The sequence below is a fragment of the Emydura macquarii genome, unplaced genomic scaffold (assembly GCF_026122565.2).
Source record: "Emydura macquarii macquarii isolate MOO-44397 ecotype Brisbane River unplaced genomic scaffold, CSIRO-AGI_Emac_v2 contig_499, whole genome shotgun sequence".
Taxonomy (NCBI): domain Eukaryota; kingdom Metazoa; phylum Chordata; order Testudines; family Chelidae; genus Emydura; species Emydura macquarii.
The window spans coordinates 5,868,237-5,884,651 of record NW_027130636.1 but is presented as its reverse complement, the minus strand read 5'-3'; the positions used below and the strand labels follow the sequence as shown (position 1 = coordinate 5,884,651).

The 16,415-nt window shown below is 42.4% G+C and overlaps 3 protein-coding genes across 3 annotated transcripts in view; 2 read left to right on the top strand and 1 right to left on the bottom strand.

Annotated features, from left to right (window-relative positions):
- Positions 1-8,148, top strand: part of WDR33 (WD repeat domain 33) — a 105,628-nt gene extending 97,480 nt beyond the window's left edge. The window contains exons 18-22 of the mRNA XM_067538838.1: positions 112-562; positions 4,254-4,420; positions 4,537-4,629; positions 6,191-6,376; positions 7,494-8,148. Of these exons, the coding sequence (XP_067394939.1) occupies positions 112-562; positions 4,254-4,420; positions 4,537-4,629; positions 6,191-6,376; positions 7,494-7,723 (1,127 nt within the window). The 3' untranslated portion in view covers positions 7,724-8,148. The remainder of the gene's footprint in view (positions 1-111; positions 563-4,253; positions 4,421-4,536; positions 4,630-6,190; positions 6,377-7,493) is intronic.
- Positions 8,149-10,557: 2,409 nt separating this feature from the next.
- SFT2D3 (SFT2 domain containing 3) lies at positions 10,558-13,807 on the bottom strand. The gene has a single exon (XM_067538849.1). It carries the CDS (start codon positions 13,274-13,276, stop codon positions 12,623-12,625), a length of 654 nt encoding a protein of 217 aa, XP_067394950.1. The 5' UTR covers positions 13,277-13,807; the 3' UTR covers positions 10,558-12,622.
- Positions 13,134-16,415, top strand: part of LIMS2 (LIM zinc finger domain containing 2) — a 107,046-nt gene continuing 103,764 nt past the window's right edge. The window contains exon 1 of the mRNA XM_067538845.1: positions 13,134-13,243. The gene's annotated coding sequence lies outside the window, so the exon portion shown is untranslated. The remainder of the gene's footprint in view (positions 13,244-16,415) is intronic.

Sequence of the window (16,415 nt, the reverse complement as noted above, 5' to 3'; positions counted from 1 at the left end):
TCATAGAATTGTAAAAGCTATGTAATGTTTTCATAGAATTGTAAAAACTAGAAAGTTCTCTGGAATGTTTTTAGAAAACATCACAGAAATCTGCTGTGTCTTTCACTTCAGGTGACAACCGTGGCCCACCAAACCATCACATGGGCCCTCTCTCAGAAAGAAGGCATGACCAAAACAGTGGTGGTCCAGATCATGGTCCCGAGAGAGGGCCATTCCGAGGTGGCCAGGAGTGGGGTGATGGTAGGGACAATAGGGGCCTGCCTGATAGACGAGGACCTCACCCAGATTTTCATGACGACTTTGATCGACCAGATGAGTTCCATCCAGACAAGCGATTTGGCCACCGGTTGCGTGAATTTGAGGGGCGAGGAGGCCCACTGCTACAAGATGAGAAATGGAGACGAGGTGGCCCAGGGCCTCCCTTTCCCCCTGATCACAGGGACTTTGAGGGAGGAGGCCCAAATCGTGGCCCTCCTGGGCCTTGGGAAGGACGAAGACCCTCTGATGAGAGATATCCACGGGAGCCTGAGGATGCACGGTTCCGGGGAAGACGAGATGAAAGGTAAGAACAAGTTCATTCAGTGCTTTTGGGTAAAGGTAACTGGAGGGGATCTTCCTCCCTGGTTTCCTTTTCATAAGGAGTCTATCTGTTTCAGATTTATAAACTGGAAACCAATAAGGAAATGAAAACTCTAATGTACCCGAGTATAGAGTCCATAAAATCATTCAGTAATAGAAGAAAACTTGAAAAAGGTCATTGCACACAACAGCTTCAGTGCCTGTGTACAGTAAGTAAAGAGAAGGGAGGAAATCTGTAGAGAAGATCGGGTGATGCAGGATGAAGATTTGAGATCATATTGACAAGAGTGAACAGGAAACTGGAAGGTCAGAGATTTCCACACTAAAGTGACAAACTGTTGAACACTAAATATGGAGATTGATACTTTGCCTCCAGTCATAAACTACAGCATGAGTATAGAGCATATCTGAGTGAGATGTAATATACAGTTAGGGAGCAGAAACAGTGAACCTACTATCAAGTACAAGGGGCAGAGATATGCCCTCTTTTGGACTATCAAGACTATTTTCTCATGTTTTTGCTCTTAGGAATCTTATTTCTTTTTCTGACATATTTCTTTCTCACTACCAGGAGAAAAACACAAACAGAAAGAATCTAGTTTCCTAGCAATAGTTATCTCATCACTCACCAAGTTGCCCTGAGTAAATCTCAAAGGGAAAGGTTTTGCTTTTAGTTAACCACTGTAAATATGGAGTAACTCCTTGAAAGTCTGTGGAGTTCACTGACATTGAAGTTGCTCCACATTTACACTAGTGTAATTGAGAGCAGAATTTGACTTCCAGGGTTTAAAACTCTGACTAACCTACTGCATATGTATATATACACATATATATTTGTAAAAACTTATTGTTGTCTTCACATAATGTACAATCCTATCTGTTTTAGTTGACATTTTAAATTATTTTCTTACATACCTTTTACTGTTCATCTATACAGCTCTCCTTTTAGCTACTTGCTACCTAGCTTGTAAGATGTACCTTCCTATTGTGTGAGTATGAAAAGAAATGAACAATAACTAAATAAAGGACCCTCTGAATACCTGTAAAAAGAAATGGTCTGCATGACAGAATTTTGAAAGAGATGGCAGACAAAATTTCAGTGTAGTTATAGCTGAGGGTTTTTAACCCTTTATTGGAAGTAAGGGTCTGGGGACTGGGAATAAGCTAATGTGTCATTCTGATTTTAAAAAGGCCTCAAGAGAAGAGTCCAGGAAACTGCAGACCTGTAAGTTTGACCTTTGAACTGGGAAAGATTTTATCATCACAGTACCAGGGTTCAAAATAAGAGAACATTTGTTCGGGTAGATTAGTTAGAGACAATCAGCATAGAGCTATAAGGAGTATTATGTTTAGCAAACTTAATTAAATTATTTGAGCAAGTAGGGGGTGAAATAGACATTATATACTGGAGATTTTATGGGGTGATCCCAAGAACTCCAAACCACTCATTCCCCTTACTCAGTTTTGAGTTTAAACACCATAACTGGTTTGATTATGTATGAGCGGTATGTATGTGTTTCTCTCTCTCTCTCTCTCTCTCTCTTTCTCTGATTTCCTGTCCTTTCATCCCTGTCCTGTTCCTACCCCACTTGTGCACATCAACATGATGCTTCTGCTGCAGAAACCTGTCTGTTTTTTCCCTGTTATTCTGCACCATATGTGACTGTGATATGAAAAAGGTTATTTATGAGCCCAAACGAGGGGCTATGGCTGTGTCCAGCATAGGGATGATAGAACTCCAAACTGAATTCTCTGACCATTACATTGTCTGAAAAACAGGAAGAAAGGCATTGATCCTGGCTATCATAGGACTTTGTGTTGTGATCTTAAGATTTCACAAGCTAAACAGCTTCAGACCTAGTCAGTATTTAAATGGGAGACCCTCTAAAGAACACGTAGGGTTGGTCTACATTAGAGGACTGTGCTTTTTCAAGGTTAAATGGTATTGCTACGAGGTTATGGAACCATTTGTTCCTGAAACTGTTCAGTTTGTCTACCCTAATAATTTAAATTCATGTACAATGGTTCATTGTCCATGCACAGCACTCCCTTCAACCACTGCTATATCTATCCAGGCACAGCTTCCTCATCTCTGTATTGTGTTTGTCTTTTCCAGGAAGTGGAGACCTATTGTGTTAATTTAAAAAAATGTATAACCAAGTTTAAAAATATTGTATTGTGTTATGACTACTGTTACAGATATTTAAATTTGTAATTATAAGGTTACTGTTGTTAAAATCCTAAATAAAAGTATTTAAAGCTTTGCTTGTAATAGGATGCACTGTGTCTTTAATGAGATGGGGGAACGGGGTGTTGGACAAAGCTGAGACAACCTGAGTACCACCTCTGCCGCAGTTTGGCTGGCATGGAATTGGGATGGGGTGGATGGGTGTTAACAAGTGGGCAGAGACAGTGCTCTGAGTTGTCAGAGCTGTCATAATAGGGTGGGCAGGAATATTGTGGAATTGCATTGTGAGAACTAATTGAACCAGAGTAGCTGCACCAACTAAATGTTCCATTTATGCTAGTACAGAAACTGTTTTGAGCTGGTGTGACTGAAACAATTACAGCAAACTGAGCGGGTGCACGCAGTTGGCATTGTAATAGTACTTAGAATCTGCAAAACATTACAAGCACTTTTGTACAAGGACACAATGTTTTACATACATTCCAGGTGTTCTAAATACCAAAATTATGTAATGTCTAGACAAGACTCTAAATGCTGCAAGAAGTGGTGTAGTAGGAGACACTCTTCTCTCTGAAGAAATTCTGAATTAATACCTCAACATGGTGATTGGTGATTCTTTAAGATAATATGTAAACTGAGGTCCTAATCATATCAGGTCATTAAAGATCCCCTAGTATGTTTTACAAGGAAGTGTTACTTCACTGCCCTGACCAAAATGATTTTGGATAACTATATTCTGCCAGACTATATCCCCCATTATTTCAACTAGATGAACTGTTTTTTTTTTATGTTGCAGTGTATTGCTATGCACTGTTAAACAGTTGCCATCACTCCAGAGGTGGCTGCACTACAGAATCATTTGCTAAATTTGTAAATCTATAGAGATATTATATTTGTAAATCTTTGGGATAAAAGGTGCTGTATAAATGTAAGATAATTTAAGAAAAAATTCAGTAGGATCCAGGAATTAAAATTCTTCTATCAAGCCATGGAATGACTCTCTCGTTACTTGTATTTTTAATTTTGGTTTCCTCACTAAGGAAATGGATTATTTTAAAAAACATGTGCTAGCACACCACATTTTAGGGAATTTCACTTATCCCAGTTTGGGGGGGCGGAAAATGGCCCTGAACTTGAACCTCTCCTTACCCACACTCACCATCACTCCCTGACCTTTCACTTTTCATTAAAAGGACACTGTCTACTTGAAGTCTAGTCAATGTTTTTCTCTTCCTTGTTGATATGTGAAAGACTGAACAAACAGGAGGAAATTGAAGAGGGGAAATAATTAAATGAATAAACACAAAGTAAACCAGAAGTTTTTTCCCCACTAATCTCTTCCAATGCTAATAATTGTAGGTATTGTAGCAATAGTAGGTAAATATTTCAGACACAAGTATAATTATTAAATTGAAGATGATCCTTTAGTTTATTAGTGATTAAATTCTGCATAAAAAACACATTTGCATCATGTTCTTTCTTGCAGTTTCAGAAGAGGAGCACCCTCAAGACATGAGGGGCGGGGACTCAGAGGAAGGGATGGTTTTCCTGGTCCGGAAGACTTTGGGCCAGAAGACAATTTTAACTCATCAGATGAGAACTCGAGAGGGAGAGATCCTGGTGGTCGGGGGCGAGGTCGAGGTACTCCGAGAGGTAAGCAAACATTCTTCCAAACTGAAAGCCACATGAAAGTCAGTGACGATAGAGCAGAGGCTGTTAATATAGTTAGTAAGTACAGTGTCTCATGTCCTATATTTCTTACTTTGCAGGAGGCCGAAAGGGTCTACTTCCCACTCCAGATGAGTTTCCCCGCTTTGAAGGAGGGCGGAAACCAGAATCCTGGGATGGAAACAGAGAACCAGGTAAAAACTGGGGTATTATGTTTACTTTATAGAGACCATTGTGATTGTCTAGTCTGACCACCTGTAGAACACAGGCTGTGGAACTGTCTTGAATTAATTTGTTTGAACTGGAAAAAATCTAATCTTCATTTAAAAATTTCCAGTGATGGAAATCTTTAAACACTATCTTTAGAAAGTGGCTGGTAATTACTCTTATGTAGCTGTTAATTAAAGGAGGAATTTACAAAACAGTTCTATCACCTCTCATTCTGCAGCTCTGCTGATCATTCTCCTTCTGTCCTTCCTTATTAGCAACATGATGCTACTTTCTCTGCATTCCTAAGTTATTCAGCATGTAATGGACTCTATATGCAGCTATCCCATCAAAGACTGAGCTCGGTCTCTCCCCATCCCAAGAGTGTTGAGGTTAGGTAGAAGTTCAATAGTCCATTCCATACTGCCTGTCACAATCATCTTTTTTTACCTCATTCAGTTATAGAATGGCTGATGCATTTGTCTTTGGTCATATGTTTTGGGCATGTATTAATACTAGGATAATCTTTCTTCTGAAGCTTGATCACTGGGGGTATCTTCTCTAGCCACTGGATATTGTTTACCAGCTGCAATGATTGTTGACAGCTTATTGGCTTCAGAATTTGAAATGGTGTTGATCAACAATACTAATTATGAATGGGGACTCATGATGAGGGTGAAACTCGCCACTGGAACTTCATGGGAAACTAATGGAAAAATCATGATGCAAATGTCAAGTGAAGGAAAAGTTGCACAACTTGATTTCAGTGCTCAAATCCTAAAAAAAAAGTGCCAGGACACATGATTTTGGCAAGCCATAATATCACATGCTTCAGCTGTCATTTTCCAATATTTTTAGCATGAATAATCATTGGTTTATTTTACAACTATCAGAAGTTCCAGAACACTGTTCCAGCTCCCAAAGATGTGCCAGAATGGTATTCTGGAGTGTTCTGTCATGACTTGAGTGATGCTTGATTTTGCCTCTTCAAAATTTAAAATTTGTTTTCTTTTTAAAAGAACATTTTAAGCTTGTCTATTGCCTCTTCCCCCTTAGAGTCTTCCTTTTCAACCTGATTCCCTCATTTGTTTACATTGTTATGTTCTCACTTTGTATCTCACGTTTCCTACCACCTTGTCTTTCTGCCACAAATATGAAATTGCAGCTCTTGCCGCTAGTCTGGCATTGTATGACAGCACATGTGTATCTTTCCTTCTACTCATACATTCATTATCACACTTCATTTATTCATCTGTAAAGATGCAATTGTTTATCTGCTGATGATATATTTTTTCATGGGTGTCTAGAAATATTGAACAGAGGTATATGTGCACCTTAAAGAGCATATCATCTGAAAAGTTAAGAACTGGCTCATGTGTTTCCTGAAAAAGGGTAGTGAGATGTGCTTATCATGAGTGAAAATAGCTCAAGAATTTAGAAAGCATATACATTTATTTGGTACCCTTTTACAAAGAGGTAGAATGATAGATTCCTTTTGGACGTCAGTTGTTGGTTACTCATGACTCTGTCTTTTCTCTTCATGGTCAGGTTCCCGTCAGGATCACCCACCTCATGATGGACAGTCCCCTGCCAGCCGAGAGCGTTCTTCCTCACTTCAGGGTATGGACATGGCCTCACTGCCACCACGCAAACGTCCCTGGCACGATGGACCAGGGACATCTGATCATAGAGAAATAGAAGCTCCAGCTGGGCCTCCAGAGGACAGAGGCAAAGGTAAGGGGTAACTTTATACCTTTTTCAGAGAGTGCACTTCTGCAGAATTCCTCATGCAGGCAGAGGTGTTAAAGCAGAACTAAGGTTTAGGATTAATATTACACAATCCTTTCTAACCATGTAGTCCTACCATCAAAGTTGTTGGGGCAGTGGTAAAAAGTTTGATCAAGAAAATTTGAATAATGCCTTTTCAGATGCAAGCCCTGCTGCCATCAGTTTTATGGTGGTAAGCTCATTTGAAGATGAACTTCTGTAACACTGATTGTAAACTCTTTGAGACAGGAATCATGTCTTCCTGTTTTGTACAGTACCAAGCATGCTCTGCATGTCAAAAGTTGTTTTTGTTAAAATGGAACAAAAATATCTAGTTATGCCTTAGCTAAGAGTATAGGTGGGCAAAGAATTTTCCCCTCAAATTACTACCCCTACTGTGTTGGGCAAGAGTCCTGTTTTTCCTCTTGCATTTGGTGTCATATCTAAAGTGAGCTGTGAGGAACAGAAAATCCTCTTTCCTGGAAACAAGAGTAGATGCATGTCATGCTCATGCCCCGCAGAATATAGCATCTCTCCACTGTGCCCTGTTAGGATGGATCAAGGATAAACCTCCTTCAGGGACTCTACTCTGATTCCCTTCATTACCACCTCGTATGGTTGAGCAGATGCTGTTAGCGGGTTTAGGCAACACACTATTTAGAATGAGAAGTATGCAAAATAGGACCACGTGAGAGAATCTGGATTCTAATGCCTTATTCAGGGTATCTGAGTGCATTTGAGCCTGTGCACTCCATTTCCTGGTATTGTCTCATTTAACAAGGCTCTTGCTCATCAGTTTAGGTATGGCAGAACCCTAGCTCCAGAGGAATTGCCTTGTTAGCTATCCCTCTCGAGGACTATCATATTTATATGAAATCTGTATGTGGCAGGAAAAATTATGTGCTGAGGGAAGAGATGTAAAGTTGGGAACTAGTATGTTGGACTTCATATTCTGTATAATGTGTGAGGGATTGTACATAGGGGAATTGAGCTCAAACACTTGTATAAGTCTGGGGCAACCCTCAAAAGCCTGAGAGGTATTGGTAAACTAGAAAATAAAAAAGTAAATGTTCTCCTCTTTTAGGACGAGGAAGCTCAGGACCTTCACAGAGAGTGCCAAAGTCTGGGAGGTCTAGCTCTTTGGATGGAGACCATCATGATGGATTCCACAGAGATGAAGGTTTTGGAGGCCCTGCAGGAGGCAATAACCCTTCCAGAGGAGGAAGGAGTGGAAGTAATTGGGGAAGAGGAAGTAACATGAACTCTGCCCAGTCAAGGCGAGGAGCATCCAGGGGTGGTGGAAGGGGCCGATAGAAGAGGTTATGACTGAGTGATACCCACTCCTTATTGGACAGTATTTAACTAGACAGCTATTGTGGACTCCAGAGAAAGTACTTCTGCAACTCCACAAATCTGGACTCTTAACTGGGATAACTGAATGTGCATTCGTTCCTAAAAAGGATCTTCTCCTAGAACAAGTGACTGCAGCGAACAGCAACATGGTAGCTGGCTTTCTATTTCATCCTCTCCACTTCTTTCTCCTCACCTTTTACCTGCGTTGTTTTGTAAAGATAAAAGCTGGAATTTTTTTTAGTGTTGAGACATGGAGCACCTCCACAGATTTCAGTTCACGTCCAGATGGAATCTTGTTTCTATATGTACAGTTTGTCAGAAAAAAGTTGTTTTTGTATGAATACAGAATGTAATTTGCTCAAAAATTAACAAAAAAAATCAGTGCAGCGTGTGATTCTCTCTCTTTACACTTTCAGTGAAACAACAAAAAAAAAACCACCTTTCATAGAATTTCCGGGTGTGGAGGTAAATGGTGTCAAAGGACTAGCTCTACAAGTCTCGACGGTACAGTTCCTAATGCTTTAATACAATCAGTTTTAGGTTTATCATGTTTTGAGAATTTTTAATTTTACACCATTAGCAACAGTCGTGTGTTACTAAATGCATTTGTTGTGAAGTTGATTTCACAAAAACCACACCCATGCTCCCTCTCCCACCTTCTTTAAAAGGACAAATATGTGCAATGCTGTAAAAAGCTCCTTTTGAACTATAAATCATATGAGCAAGAGTCCTAATCCAATTATCATCTGCGCCTGCTACCTCACTGATTCAATCGTTGCATACAAAGGGATCTGTGCTTTATTCTCAGTGGTGTTAGTTTTACACCATAAGCAGTAGAAATTCAGTAGCTTGATTAACAGGGATGTATATACTCTTTTAGGGTAGTGTAGTACATAACACACTGTAGAGATATGGCCACTAAACTACAAGCTGATGCGTTCTGAACATTTTAGAAAGGGCAAATCGTGTCACTGAGCCATTCAGATCTTAAAAGACTTTTTAAAGTATTTTCCACAGGATTTTGTTTAGTGCCATTGCAACATTCCAATTTGTTTATTCCATTTAATTTGCATTTTATAATAAAGTTGCTTACCAATTATGGTGTTTCAGTTATCACCATAACATGTCTGAGATTATCTGGCTTCACGCACCAGGATGTCTGTCTAAAGTATTTCTTAAATACATAAGTACCCTAAATCTCATTCAAGAAGTTAGTATCACCTAACTGTATAACTGAGAACTATCCTCTTCCTGGAAATCAATTTTCCCACTCTTTACCATGAGGAATCTGAAGATCAAGTTTGGAGGTGGCTGACAGTGAAAATATGAAAAAGATTAAAAATATCATTTAGTAATTTTGTCATAAGTCCCTTTAACAGTTCCATATAGGGTAAATAGTACATTAAGGAAAAGCAAGCATAGGGCTGAGGGAGCATGTTTAAGGACTCATAAGGGAAGAATAAATTAGGCTTTGCTATGTTAGAGTGGGGATTGTGGCAGCCACTCTTTCCCATGCATAGCCCAATTAGACTGTTGGCAGATGGTTGGCAAACTATGTGAGTGAAAGACCTGAGACATTTATGGGAACTCTCCTATTTAAAGACCAAAGCATGGATAAAGGAGAATTGCTATGGTCATCACACTTCTGCTCACGCAGCAGTTGTATTCAGATTTATGCTTTGATTGTACAGAACAGTTTAGACTGACTCACATGAGAATACAAACACTGCCTGTCAATTGTTTTATTGCAGATACAGTGACTGACATAAGAAAAGCTCCACAATGTTTAAGATAATTAGCCTATAAAGTATATTATACTAGGGTTGAAGAGAGAAGCAATTCTAAGGAAATAACATGCACAGAACAGTTTAGCAGATTCTGCTGAGCCTGACTTAGCATAGCATAGTGACTTCTTGCCTGAAAGAAAAGGTTAATTTTCCATGTGTCCTGTATCGCTATGTGGACTTCTGAAGATTGTAGCTTATGTGTTAATTTCTGTAGCTCAAGCCAGATCCTAATTCTATTAAGATGTAATGATGGGGAAGATATTTAATTCAAACACCCTATAAACAGTTTGAAGAAAAGAAACTCAGCAGCCCTTCCACCCTTGCTTAAGAGCTGAAAAGCTCACTCCATACCTCTCAGTCTAACAGGAAAACATACCAGATATTTAAGGTAAAACTTTGTTTCAAGCCCTCTTTATATAAATGAGAGGAAAGAAACCTGTATTTTTCCTCTGAAGGTCTCCTTTAACCTAAAAGCCTGCTTACCTCCTCCTATTGGATTTTAGGAAACACTACCCTTCCCCAAACCACAGTATTCTAAACTAAAGTTTTGAGTTCACTTCAGAAAGGCCATGTGGATATGATCAGAACAGGTACACAAAAACTTATTAATTTTAAGAGATCTTTTAAGCCCATCATGAAGAAGAGCCACAACAGGTCTGCTGCTTTTTAGGTGTAGGGGGAAGAGGGGAAAGAAAATGACCAAGAGGCAGAACCAGGCTCTCCTGTGACCCAATGAATCTCTGCAGATGCTGCTGTAGCATAACAGATTAGTGGTTGGAGGTTCTTGGGCCAGCTTCTGGTGGTGGGAGTATTTTGTCTTTCAATTTAAGACCCTTTACTGGAGCTGTATTTATTAAATTTAATCTTGTCCAAAAACTTTAAACCAGTTTTAGTGTAGGCTAGAAGCAGTCTCAAAATAATCTGATATTACAGTGATATAAATAAAAATGAAGCTGAGAAAGTAAGATTCAGTGCTGTTTAAAAAAAAACTAGACAACTACTAGAGTGTCCAGATTAATACTTTTGGTATAAAAATATTTTATTAAAATAGCAAATTATGTACACAATATTTATACAGTTCAACATTTAATTACTTTAGTTCTGTACAAATATTCAGTAAGATTAAGATAATCTCTTTCTTAATGGCATCCCAGAAAAATACTGAAGTATATTTGTTGCTTTTGAAAAAAATCTAACCCTCTATGGAGAATCTGTTTTTCAAGGTCAGGTTGCAAGTAAGCATCACTGCTAAATAAGCACTACCTGCCCAATCCCTAAAACAGAGGGGCCAGGGCATTAGCCTCTGGTAAGGATTTCATGAACGGATCCTGCAGGTCTGGAGACCAAAGCTCTTGGGGCACCATTCTGGCCGTCTAACTGCAAAGAACTAAATGATCTCTGATTTGATTGAAAGACTAATAATTGCTTTCACTTTTTCCATGATTACTTAAAAAGAGATATGCCCTTGCTGTCAAAGGATGTGACTTTCTGTGATGCACAGCTTCTAGATGAAAGCTACTTGGTAAAGGATGTTATTTAATATTTTGAAGGTTAGATTTTCTCTTTTTTTTTTTTTTTTTTTAAATAAAAGTTAAATGGAACAAGCTTGTCCCCATTCACTGGGCTGCCATACAAACCAGTCAAAGATCATTGCAATTACATTTGATCATTACACTTTCACTCTTTATATCAAATTATAATTGTAAAGCGGTCATGAATCACCATGTGATAATATATACATAGGGCTTCTGATTTTAGGTTTTAACCAATCAAAAACCCTGCTAAAACAAAAAAAGAAATCTGTGTTTATCCACTCAATACTGGCTATGGTTATTTGTGGCTAAAGGCTGGTCAACAGAATCGCAATGCAGACTAGGAGTGCGTGATTTCTAGAGTTCATGCCATGTATATTAATAGGTCCACACAGACCCTGCTGGGATGCATAAAAGACCCCCCCAGTGCATTTTAAGGGGGTGCTATTTGAAATAGTATTACATTAAAGCACACTACAAATAGAAAGCCCAACTTTTGGTTCAAAACCCTGTTTTTGGACCTCTCCATGGAACTCAAAAACTGCTAAAAATAAATGCCCAAAAATGAAAATAAACTCTATATATACACCCAACTTTTGTTTTTTAAACCTTTCAGATACCTATAACCCAACTGATTTTCCTTTGAGGCACCTGGCATCAGCACCTTGCAAACTGGAGTGAATCCTGCACATATAACAAAGCATTAGGTGCTTTTTATATTATGTGTAGTTTAGTATCCACGATACAGAGCCAAGTGTATCCTTAGAGGCTTTGAAGTGGCCTGCATGAGTCTCATTGTCTTACATGAGGTAGGAATTTGGTAACCCTGTCATCTACCACTCAGAACAGGACACAGACTCCAGGATACTGCTACAAAGCTCACTTCACATTGATAAGGCAAAGCTTGCACTGAGTCAGGACTTAGAATGATGGCACAAAAATTGTTACATGTAAATGCAGTACAAAATGTATAGTTACAGTTTTAGGACTTTTGCTACATTGCTCAAAAAAGGGAGAAAAATAGTACCACGCCTCTATCAATTCCGTTTAAAGTCTTTCCTCTTTTGATTGGTGTCATTCCTGTTGTCCACATAAAAGGACAGGTTCGATTCGTTTTTCCGGAACTTTCCCATGTAGCCTCTGCAGAGTTGCAGCCCAGTGTATTTGTTTGTACAGGACTCATCCTCAGGAGACGCAGCCATGCACACTTCCTCACCACAGGGCACCGGGTGTGCAGGAGCTTGCCTTCACCGGCACCAGGACTAAAACTCGGGAGAAGAGGAACCGCACGGGCTTTGTAGTTACCTTGGGCCATGCCCGCCCAGAGCAGCACAACACTCAGGCCCCACCATGGAGCCCTCAAGGGCGGTCAAGAGGATACTGATGGCTCGTGGCACGGGTTCCTGCCTTCGGGCCTGCACTGCAGGGCACCCAGTCCCAGGATGGGCGATCAGACGCCTCCTAGGGCAGCAGCAGAGATCCATAGCGGGGAGGGGATCCATCCGAGGTGTCGTGTCCCCCCCCATCCGGGTGTGTTCCCCTCACACGGGGAGGGTTTTGGAGACTCTGCGGCGAACGAAGCCCCCCAACAAGCCGCCGAGGTAGCGCAGGCCGGCGGGGCCCCCGGGCAGCAGGGCGAGCAGACAGCCGGCGATGGCGGCGAGCTGGGCGGCAGCCCCGAGCGCTGTGAGCAGGGTACTGCGCAGGCCGAGCGCGGCGTACAGGGTGCCGCCCAGGGCGCCGAGGTAGAGCACGGAGCCGCGGCTAGGCTCCCTCAGGAGGCGGCTCGGCCCCCGCAGGAAGCCGGCGGCGCCCAGCGCGAAGGCCGAGCCCAGCGACCAGAGCAGCGCGAACTTGCGGGCGCGGAGCAGCAGCAGCGGCGCGTAAAGCGCGGCCAGGCCGAAGCAGAGCGCGGCCAGCACCAGGCACAACCCGCTCCCCACCAGCCGCTGCCAGCGCGACAGCCCCGGCAGCCACGGGTCCGGCTCAGCTGCCCAGGGCCACGAGCCGGCCGCCGGGGACGAGGAGGAGCGACCTGTGAAGAAGGGGCTCAGTCGGCCCAGCCACGTCCCTGCCCCGGCGTCATCCGACGTCGGCCGCGCGGAGCTCGGGGGCGGGGCCGCTGGGCCGGAGCCGCCACCGCCGGCCTTCGACTGAGCGAGGTACTCCTGCAACTGCCGGTTGAGGTCCGCCATTTTGGAGGAGTAAGGGGGGGGGGAAAGGGAGCGCGGCCCTTGGCGGGCGGAAAAAGACCCGCATGTGAACGCTAGCGCCTATAGGACGCGGTGCCTTTCCCTCGCCCTGTGAAGCGCATCCACATCCGGGTTACTGACGTATTCCTATAGCACGACCGGCATGGGCGGCTACGTTATCACGTGACACGCCCAATCACCTGACAGGGTCGAGAGCTAGAGGGGCGGGGAACCGTTCCCAGTCAGCCTGTGGACGGACAGAGTCCCGCCAAGCCCTAGCAGGCTCCTCCGTTGTGTGTTCGCCTTCATGCGTGATCGGGGGAGTGTCCCGCCGCGCGCAGGCCAGCGTTCGGCGCGGCGGTGCCTTGCGATGCGCGGGGGGCCGTGCGGTTCTGCTTGTACTTTGGGCTTCGTTGTCTGTGTTGTCGGAGCGCCCCGGCCCCGGCCAGCAGCGTTCGCAGCTCTCCGTGTGCTGGGCTCTGCGCAGACGCCGACGTAGAACCAGCCCCTGTAGACCATGAACCCGCAGTTGGTCTCTACTGGGGCTGCTGGCGGGCGGGGACAGGGCGAACCTGTTGCTTTTATTTCCTTGAAACATTAACTCTCATCCTGCACCTGTAACTCCTTGTTCTCACCTGCTTGTAACTCTTCCGGGAAAACCAATCAATTACAGTGCTAACAACTATAAGAGGGGTGTAGTTATTGGGCTGGTTCAACAGCTCCTGGAGCAGGGGCTGTTACTTGGACAGTTTGGGTATTCATTGTCTACGTGAAAAAGACAGACTTAAGGGGGATTTAATTATGACCTGCATAATGTGTGGATGAGAGAACATTAAGTTTGTGTTCTTTAGAGTTTTTGTTTTCTTTTAATGTTGTTTGTGCTGGGAACGTCTGCACTGTGTGGATTTTGCTGTAAGGTTTCTTAGGAATCTCAAGAATATTTGTGAACTCCCACAACTTAACTGAAGGACTGATGTGTTGAGCCTTTATTAAAGGTTCATTCCTTTCTCCAAATGTTCATTAGGTCTTGGACTTAAAGAAGTGTTAGCAAAGAAGACAAAAAGAGTTTTGAACCATCTAAAAATCCCTTCTCTGCTCAAATAATCAAATTTCAATCACTTGTTTCCTATACCTTAATTTTCTAGTCACCATGGAATGTCAAAGATAGGTAAGACTTGGATTTGTAATGCAAAAACAACAGTGTTTAAAATATGAGGCCTCTTCTATATGTGATAAAGAAACAAACAAAAGCACATGCCCTTTTTCCCCTTTCTAGATCATATTTAAGTAGTGATAGTCTGCCATTGACAACTGGTGTGAGTATGTGACTTTGCTAAAACCCAGGATAATATTATCAATACCAGATTGCCTATTTCAGGATTTGCCTTGTTTTCTGGATGCTGTTGAAGACCAATCCTGAAATGGAATCTGCACGGGCATAGCTGTGGAGCCCCATGGAATTAAATCAGGGCTCTTCAAGGATGCAGGAGTCCCTCTCCACACAGTCAATTACAGAATCAGGCTCATAGTTTGTACTGTGTTTTTTGCAATGTGTTGAGATTTTTTTTTTTTTTTAAATCTATAAAGAGGAAATTTTCTTTAAAAAACAAACACATTCACAATCCTTGTCATGGCAACCCTTCTTTCTTCTATCCTCCATTCAGGCTAGATTCTATCATGTTTGAAATTAATGTGTAGCAAATGCTGAATCACATATAACTATCTGAATGGTAGGTTGTATAATACTGCATTGCCAAATAGTTTATCAATTTAGCTTTTTATTATTATTAATGCTATGTCCTCAAAATGCATGACCTTTTTGAGGAACAAATAAAAGGCATAGTCACTGTTCTGTGTTGCTTAAAATCTAAGTTTAGAAGTAACAAAATGAGTGATAAAACAGAGGCTGAAAGAAGGAAAGACAAATATAACCTAAATACAATTATGTAGTTGTTTGGGTTTATTGTCTTCACATCTTTATAGCTCCATTGAGGGACTATGAGGTTCAGTTTCCCCTCATTTGAGTACAGCTCTAGTCTCTGGCAACTTCATTGCCTCGTCCAGACTCAGGCAAGGCACATTAAGGAATCTTTTCACTGTACAGGATACCGTCTAAAGTAGAATACCTTATTAAACCTGTGCTGATTGAAGCCATGAGCGATCCTAACTCCTGTTGCTTGGGCCTGTGTGATTAGAAGCAATTGATGTTTCTCTATTGGAGGAACTTCCAAATGCAATTTAAAGGCTTCACTAAAAAGCAGAAATACGGACTGCAGGGTAGGAGCTGCAGAGAGTCATCTCAGTCCTCTCTGGAGGGGCTGTCAGCCAAATGCATAAAACTTAACGGACCCATTTTCTGTCATTTTCTAATATCTTCAGAGATATTCTGTTCCACTGGCTGCTAACTGCAGGGGAGAAATGCTCTATATGGGATAGCCTGGTGCACATTTGTTCTGAGAACTGGAGGGTGTTACAACTGGGAGGAGAGTTTTGGGTGCTTGTTGCAGGGGTAGAGTATTGAGAAAGGGATCTGGCCAATGGTAATAGAGAATTGGGCAAGAAACAGACATAGGCCCTTTCCAGTGGGGGATGGTGTGTCAGATTGAGAGACTGGCAATTGGAGAATAACTGGTGGTGAGCATTGGAAGGCAGTGGAAGCTGGGTGTGTCAGGATGAGGAGGTACAGGCAGTACACAGCAATTGGGAGTTGGGTTGGGGCTCTTGTCACTGGGGAGGGAGTGTTTCGTAGGTGAGGCAGGAGGAATGCTTGTCTTGGGGGTGGTAGCAGGCTTTGGCAGCTAGGTGAATGGAGGGGGGGGGTGCCTGTTTCAGGGTGGGAGGGCTTCAGCAGCTGGAAGGGAAGTTAGGTTAGGGTGCATCTCACAGAGCGGCTAAGAGCTTGGCAGCTGGGAGGGGTCACAGTGCAAACTGGGAAAAGGCTGGGGGTTGTCATTGACCTGCAAAGCTCCACTATTCAGAGTGGAATTGGAATATGCCAATGTAGCTGAGGGTCCAGTGCTGGGTGGGGGACAGTATTTGAGATGGATGTAATTCATCTCTGCCTGCATGAGAACAAGAGACTTAGGCAAGAGGATGGATGGTCCAAGAGTTAGGGCATTAGCCTCAGACTTGGGAGACTTAA